The sequence below is a fragment of the Manihot esculenta genome, chromosome 5, assembly GCF_001659605.2.
Source record: "Manihot esculenta cultivar AM560-2 chromosome 5, M.esculenta_v8, whole genome shotgun sequence".
Taxonomy (NCBI): domain Eukaryota; kingdom Viridiplantae; phylum Streptophyta; class Magnoliopsida; order Malpighiales; family Euphorbiaceae; genus Manihot; species Manihot esculenta.
The window spans coordinates 9,964,148-9,972,582 of NC_035165.2; the positions used below are offsets into that span (position 1 = coordinate 9,964,148).

The 8,435-nt window shown below is 31.2% G+C and overlaps 1 protein-coding gene across 2 annotated transcripts; it reads right to left on the reverse strand.

Annotated features, from left to right (window-relative positions):
- Positions 1 to 488: 488 nt before the first annotated feature.
- On the reverse strand, positions 489 to 5,487 carry LOC110616268 (rhamnogalacturonan I rhamnosyltransferase 1). Of its 2 annotated transcripts, none has more exons than XM_021758639.2 (8): positions 4,638 to 5,487; positions 3,802 to 3,869; positions 3,639 to 3,727; positions 3,384 to 3,543; positions 2,851 to 3,140; positions 2,483 to 2,687; positions 1,266 to 1,413; positions 489 to 1,152 (listed from the first exon to the last, which is right to left on the reverse strand). In XM_021758639.2, exons 1-8 carry the CDS (start codon positions 4,909 to 4,911, stop codon positions 1,121 to 1,123), a joined length of 1,266 nt encoding a protein of 421 aa, XP_021614331.1. In that variant the 5' UTR covers positions 4,912 to 5,487; the 3' UTR covers positions 489 to 1,120. The 2 variants fall into 2 exon arrangements, with proteins under 2 accessions (XP_021614331.1, XP_021614330.1); XM_021758638.2 differs by having other exon boundaries at positions 1,256 to 1,413; positions 4,638 to 5,484.
- Positions 5,488 to 8,435: the final 2,948 nt, after the last annotated feature.

Sequence of the window (8,435 nt, forward strand, 5' to 3'; positions counted from 1 at the left end):
AATATAAAGTGTCAGTTTTACAATTTATCATATTTAATTATTATTATTATTATTATTATTATTGACTATTAATAACAAATCATGACAATAATTTGGAGTTTATGAAAAAAAAAAATGTTGTGGCATTTATAATTCATGCTATTTTGCATTTAAATTATAAAATTATCTTAATATATTTTTAAATAATTTAAGTGTATTATAAAATTATATTTTTAAATAATTAAGTGCATTATAAAAAATTTTAAAATTAAAGTGCCACCAGAACTTTTCGCTAAAATTAAAAATACAAATTTATATTTCACCACAAAGTGCGGATTCCACGTTAACCACTTTTATTATTACGTTTCACTTTAAACAAAGAGGAAAATTTAGAACCTTTAGTCAAGCAATGATGATACAAGCAAATGCAACGTCTCAAATCCCTCCAACACCTCCTTTTCCTAGTTATCATCATTTAAATTAAAAAGGGGAAAGGAACACTATAATCATCACCCAAAAATATTTGGTTTGTGTCTTTTTCAGATTATAATGATTTCCCTATTTCCTCCACAGTTCTGCGGTATATAACACATTCCATCAGGTATCTTATGAATTAAAGAATATGAATGCTACATTTGTTTTTTCTAAATGTAGGGCTATATAAAATAATGAACAAACTTTTTACTGGTAGAACAAATCAAATAAATATATTAACAAAAAAAAAAAAAATAGATTGACAGCCTTAAATGGCTACGATTCTTTGCTTCTGCTGCCTACGATGCTCCTGAAGTTATGTATACATTCGTCCTCTAAAGCTTTTCATTCCCGGAAGTCACAGAGCCTGTGCACCACAGCTTGAACAATAGGGGAACACTGGAATTTTGCTTGGAATTGTGTGGTCACTGTACTGAACTCAAGTTACTAAGGCCTAGCAAGTAGTCACAATTTGTTCCCTCGCAAAGGCACTCTCGAGGGTTTGCATAAAAATAATCTTCCTCCTTTGGTTTATCTGATATAACCCTACGGCCTGTTGGCTGTCCCATCCTTTTCTCATGTGCTGCTTGAACAGCAACTGCAAATTCATTCCATGAAAGCGTCCCATTTTGATGCAAATCCAGTACCTCAACAAGTCTTTTTCGATCTAGTAGAATTGTCTTTTTGAACCCAAGATACCTATACAAACACTAATTAGATGTCCCTCTCCAATACCTTTGAATAAAATGATATAATTTCCTAGTGAAATAATAGTATAATTCCTATGAGGGAGAGTGTGTACCGACGGTGACCTGCCACGACTTTTGCCATGTTTCCATCATAAGTGGGAACGAAAGTATTACTGGCTACTGAGACCATGAAATCCAGAGCAGCCATCTGAGAAGAATGATTCTGGAATTGTTGCAGCTCCTCTGGATCTAACAGCATTTCCTTTCTCACCTAAGATAACTTTTGAAACTGAGATGTTGAAGAAATAAGCTTAACATAAATGCATGATAAACACAAGCTAACATAGATGTGAATTGACTAATAACATCCATATGAAGTTACATTCAATCATTTGATGAGGGACCTTATGAACTCAACTACTGTAGTTTAATCACTGTAATAATAATTTAAAAGATTTGTCATTCCAGAAGAAAATCCATCAAAGGTCATCTGTTGACCCATTGGCAAACATGCCATAAGCACCAATCACCAATTGGTCAGGAAGTCCTCAAAGTAACCCGAGTCTCTTGACTACTGCTCTTCTGGTAGGCGTATAAACGAACCGAGCCAAATCGAGTTTTGAAGAACTCAAACTTCGTTCGTTAAAATTTTTTCAAGCTCGAGCGTTTACTCATTTCAAACTCGAACCGAGTATTAATAAGCTCGAGCTTGACTGGTTTAGCAATAAAGCTGAGACGAGTCGAGCTGTTATCGAACAGTTCATGTATAATGAGTTTTAGTTTAAAATTAATAAGTTTAAAACTAAATAATTTTAATTAAATAAATATATATACAAATTAGCTCGTAAACTTATAAATATGAACTATTAAATCTTAATTATCTAAATATATATAAGTTTTAATAGTATAATTGAACTATATAGAGCTCAACTTTAGAAAATTTAAGTTTGGCTCATGAAGATATATGCAGGGTTTGAATTTATTTCTCTTATAATATATATTAATTTCAGCTTACTTAACAAAATTGTTCACAAGCCTATTCGCGAGCCTGCTCATGAATGCGGAAAAGAGCCGCGCTCACGAATCTTAACGAGCCGAATACTATGGAGAATGAGCCTAGAAATTAACCTCAAGCTCGACTCATTTAGAAATCGAGTCAAGCACAGTCGAGCTTTTATCAAACTGAACATCAAGTAGCTCACGAACAGTTTGGTTTATTTAAAACCCTATCTTCTGGCGTGCCCAAATGTTTGACAAGCATTCAGTCAGTGCTACTAATCTAGAAACTGAAGATAAAAATGAAATTCTTAACGCAAAAGCCAGAATGGTAAACAACTTACAAGCCGTGGAAATGCAGCCCTTAATGCTGCAAGTCTCCGTTCACTACCATATATCTCACCAGCTGCAATATATATCTGTGTTTCCTTCTCAAAACCCAATGCTTGCAAAACTAATGCTGTCTCTTCAGGTGTCAAGGGACACAAACCTTGCGTCCTCCTCTCTTCAGACACTATCTCTTTCTCCCTCCACCAAGGGTATGCATACCTGAATGAGATAAATAAACATGAGTCTTTTAAAATATAGCAAAGGGCATCCCCTTTGGCCATAAGTACAGAAAAAGAGTTAAAGAATAAGATCACTTTATCGCCTCTGCTATAAACCAAAGAGGCTGCTAACATATCGAAAAAGAAAAAAGTCAACATTCAACCTTAACACCTTGAGCTCCTCAGCTTCATCCTTGGTGCAACCATGAGTACAACCTGAGAAAGCCAACATGTCCATCTCATATCTAAGATGCAAAGCCACGAAAGCTCCCCTGTCCTGAAGAATGCGAATCAATTTCTGCCCCAAACTTTCAATTTGTGGGGTGAATTTCAGTGCCTGAAAATTAACTCGGCATCTGAGCTTCTGAAGATCGAGTGAGACCCCATTGTTTGCCAAGCGTGCATCAGTTTTGTTGAAGTGCAACACCTTAAACTTGCCAAAAAGTGGTAAAATCTGCACCATAACATCAAAGCCATTTAATCATGCCTCTTATTGAAGTGAATTGAAATTATAACTCTTCTAGACAGGGAGAAGATTCCCCAATAATCCTAAAGTCACAAGTGAACTGCTCGTTCACTAAGAGATGAAGATTCCCCATTTAATCAACTGCTAATTCTCTTTCCCTAAATATTCCTAAATCTGTGCATGATCTAGATATCTTTTCAACTAAAACAAATTAGCAGTAATTTTTCTCACCTGTTGTAGGTAATATTTTTCATTTGACCAACTAACTGGGGGCATCTTGAATACTTTGTATCCATATTTCCTAAATCTTTTTGGCACCCTTTTTACAATTCGAACTTCATCTCTTAGTGAGAAAATAAAATGTTTCACATTAAAGATGTCTTCAAAGTTACTGCAAAATGAGCAAGAGTTAAAAATTACGGAAGCACAAAAGATTTATGTCAACGACAAATATATATATATATATATATATATATATATATCTACCTAGGGTCAGCCCAGAAAGATGTCTTGTCAAGTTCAGGAACAACCAAAGTGAGATTCAAAAGCCGAGCAACAGCCACCATGTCGCAGATCTGATATGTCAAGAGTAGCTTAGTTCATAACCTGAGAAATGAGTAGAAAAACAAACAATGGAAGAAGCACAAACCGCAGAACGCATTTGATTCAAGCCCCCATTGCAAGACACCTTAAGATAACCATTACTTGTGTAATTTCCTGCAACATTGCCAATGTTATTATCTGACCTAAAATAGGTGGAAGGATAGGATGTAATAATATACTATACACACACACACACACACACTCATACACATATGTATCAAAGAGACAATGACCTTTATTAAGGTTTGACATATTAAATTTAAACCTATAATGCATAATAAAGACATTCCTCTCAGTATCAAGAAGAAAATGTTTTTGGCTCACTCCTCCTAAAACATGCTATTAAAAGCCATTGAGAATCTGACAACTGAAGTTATTACTGTTCAAGCTTCACATGATAAAAGCTGTTGGGAAACAGAACCAGCAACCCAAGAACTTTAATCCATGAGCCAGGTATCAGGCACAACTGATGATTCAAAGTTGCTACAGAACACTAAGAGAAATCTTCCGAATTCAATTCATAAGCTTCCAAGGAAGCAATAATTGCACATTCGCTATCGATATTTAAATTTTCAGGAAAACGTTTAAGGTCAGGCGACTCAGGCCAATGCCCAAAAAAGAACCTTTCATGCTGAACTGTGCAAATGAAGTTTGAAAACATTTAAATTTGAAGAATAACTACAAATTTTGGATTTTACTAACAATTCCAAAGGTTATCATTAATATATATTAAACCAAGATCACAAATTGACAGGTGAAGTAGACATCCCAGGGTACTTCATAGACGGTCATTTTAAGTGGCTTTTGCATAAACTATTAACGCAAAATATATCCTCAAATAACGAAGCACCAAGAAAGGAAAGAAGAAAGAAAAAAACTCACTTGCAGGAAGAAGTGGCGGAGGAGGCGGTTGAGCCTGAAGTTGGACTTTAACAGGAAACGGCGTGATCTGGGTGATTTTATAGGTAATATTGGTGAAAAAGTGCGGTTGCCATAGCTCTCCAACTGTTAGCAGCTGAACCAAACCAGTCCATAGCAGAATACTCGAGCAAATCCTTATAAACCAAACCTGTAGGCGCGTCCTACCGATTACAGGAGGACCCCCTGACCCAGCCTTCTCGCACCTCACTTGTACACCCTCAGATCTAACCTCCATTTTTCACCTCCACTCCTCATCATCGCCGGTTCATCCAAACAGATCTCCACATCGACTTTAGGTATCAAAACCTCGGAGAAAAAATCCACATTGTAGAATTTACAGAACTTCTAAAAGCTTAGCTTATCAACGACCATCAATGTTAGTCCTTAACGCTTCAATCCTTTGAATCCGTTCACAGAGGGTGAGTGATAGATTTCACGAGGGGTCAAATAACGAAACAAAAGGATGAAAAGAGGAATGAATCTCACCAACCAAACACAATTTTTTTTTTTCTTTTTCCTAATTTTTCCTTTCCGGCAATATTTAATTTTCTTTTTCGGGGATGGCTAAAACTGTCGATGCGATTATTTATTTAAAGGAAAAAATCTACTTATACCGGAATCTTGCTGAAAATTTTCTAGATACGGAGGTGTTTGGTTGGATGTATGTTTCGATCTTTACTTCAGAAGCCAAACAACCACAGGTCAGGCAACACTTTCTCGAGATCCGACGGCTGCGATTGTCCCTATGATTTTTTCCATCGACGTTTCATTTTTCTCACGGGCCAGTGCTTCTCTCCAGAGTCTCACCTTTCTCTTGATATAAATAAATTTTGAAAGATTTATTATTCAATCTCTATATATTATTATTATTATTATTAAATTAATTTTTATTGCTTTCAAAAAAAATTAATTAATTTTTATATTTTTAAAAATTTATTAAAATATTTTTTTTATTTTCATTAACAGAATAATTTTATCATTTAATTTCATCTATTTGTAAAAAATTAAATTATCTTTTCTTTTTTGTTCTTCTTCTTTTATTTTTTTTTCTTTTTTTTCTTTGTTTTTTCAATTTTTTTATTTTTTTCTGATTTTTTTTAAAAAACTATTTTATTATTGATGAATAAAAAAATAAAATATTTTAATAAATTTTTGAAATATAACAACTAATTTATTATTAATAAAAATACTCAATCACTAAATAATGAAATTTATTAAAAATAAAATTGAATTATAAAAATTTATTCTCTTATTTTTCATTTATTTTTAACAAAAAAACTGAATAACCATTTTATTAATGTAAGAAAAAATATTTTAATATATTTTTAAAAATAAATAAATTGATTTATTAATAATAATAATAATAATATTTAGAAATTAAATAATAAATTTTTCATAAATTTTTAATAAAAAAAAAACTCTTAAATTTTTAATAGAAAAAAAAACTCTTTCTGTTTTATAAATATAATTTTTTTATTCACAATATTTTTTAAATGATTTTTATTTATTAAATTTTTAATATATTTTATTCAATATGTATTGAAAATAAAAAAAATAAAAATTCAATTTTAAAAATATTTAATAACAAATTAATAAAAATAAATAAGATGATATAAAATGTATTATTTTAAATAAGTGAAATTGAAGGAGTAGTCCATATTATCGATAAGAGATAATTAAATGATTTTTTTTTCAACTAATAAATATATTTATAGTCTCTAAATTTTTTAAGAAATTACATGGTTAAAATACTAACTTCTTACATTACAGGATACAATACTAATATTATTTAATATTTATTTGATATTACAATCATAAGAGAATTATTTTAAATATATAATAGTGATGTTATACAATAATTATTCAAAATGAATTACGAAAAAAACAGGGTTACGTAATAAGAATATGATAAGTCGATACGCGATTTCATCTATGAAAAGAAAAATTCAAATATCGTAACACTCAATTTTTTATTAAAAACTCGCTCTTTCCTAATAAAACCGAGTTTTCACATAAAATTACTATTGACAAGCAATCCAGTAAATTTTCATTATATTTGTAATCATGTAATCTCGATTGATTAACTAGTGAAATATCTTATCAATTAGTCTTTCACATTATTGTGAAATTTTTAAAAAATATTATAATTAACTCTATATTCTTAGAGAATAAAAATTAACGTTATAAAAATAAAAATATGCAATTCTTATGCAACTATTCTTAAATTTTAAATAATTCTTTATATTTTTTCGATTCTCTAATTTACTGATTTGAGTGTCGAAATATCTATGGTAGACACCAACCATTTTATATTCTTTTTCTTATAAAATTTATCAATTATAATATAGTTTATCAATTATAATACAGCTATATTTTAGCTATATTAAATAGTATATTTTTAAATTTTTTCTCATATTTTTGTAAATCTTTAAATTTAATAGGCGTTTAAACTAAATAATTAAATCACAAAATATTATGGATCATTTAAAACCAATGATGAACAAATAACTAAATGTAAATGTGAAGAAAAAAGAAAGACAAATATATGGCATATGCATGAGTTGGTAAATTAATGTTTATTAATTTTTATTATTTAATATAGAAGTATATCACAATGTATAATATAGTTAAACTTTATCTTTTGGGAAACTTAAGGAAACAATTGATTAAAAAGCGTGTCGATGTGTTCAAGGTTTGACTTTTGAGTGTTTCATTCATATTTTATCAAATATGACAAAATCAAATTTGTCTTAATTAGGGATTTTGTGAATACCAATATTATCCTCTAACCACTTCTATATGTCTCCATCATCAACTCAACCATTTTGATATTTCTCATGCCATTTAAAAAGAAAAAACTAATATCACCATGTTGTATGGCCCAATTCATGTTTGATCTCCCAATTAGTATTATATATATATATATACTTTAAGGGTGGTGAAGAAATAATCTGATTTTATTCAAGATTATAGTAAAATACAAGAGTTGATCTAAAGCTTGTTTAAGGAGGCCTTATATAGTCCTACAACACATGTAACACATCTGGAGTAAGATATGTGAGAATTAAGATAAAATATAAAAGAGTCTCGGTTTATTTGATTAAAAAAGACAAACATGCCTACGAGATACACAAATACAAAATATACTAAAAAAATATTATTTAGTATGCATTCTCTACACGCTCCCCGCAAGTTGGAACTGGGATAGAGACCAGTGACAACTTGGAACATAGTTATTGATGCTGATATGAAGATAACGGCTTGGTGGGTAGGTCTGCAAGCTGAGCATTGGTTGAGACGTGTGAGGGATTAATGAATCGGCGGAAGTTGTTCACATACTATGTGACAATTGACAGCAATATGTTTCGTGCGCTTGTGGAAGACCGGATTAACAGCGATGTGCAAGGCATCTTTATTGTCATAGTGTAAAGGGATTGGCAATTAAATAGGTACCTGCAAGTCTTGAAGAATATAAGAAATCCACAATAATTCACAAATAGTACTAGTCATTGCTCGATATTCCGCTTCAGTGGATGATTCAAACATAGTGGATTGTTTCTTGGTTTTCCAAGAAACCAATAAAAAGCTAAAGAATATGCAGAATCCAGTGAGAGATTTTTTGAAAAAAGTGCAAGATACCTAATCAGAGTCACAGTATGTTGTGAGATGCATCGTTGCAGTAACAGGAAAGCATAAGTCTTTATGTATAGTGCCTTTCAAGTATCGAAGAACATGCATAGCAACCTCCCAATGAGACTT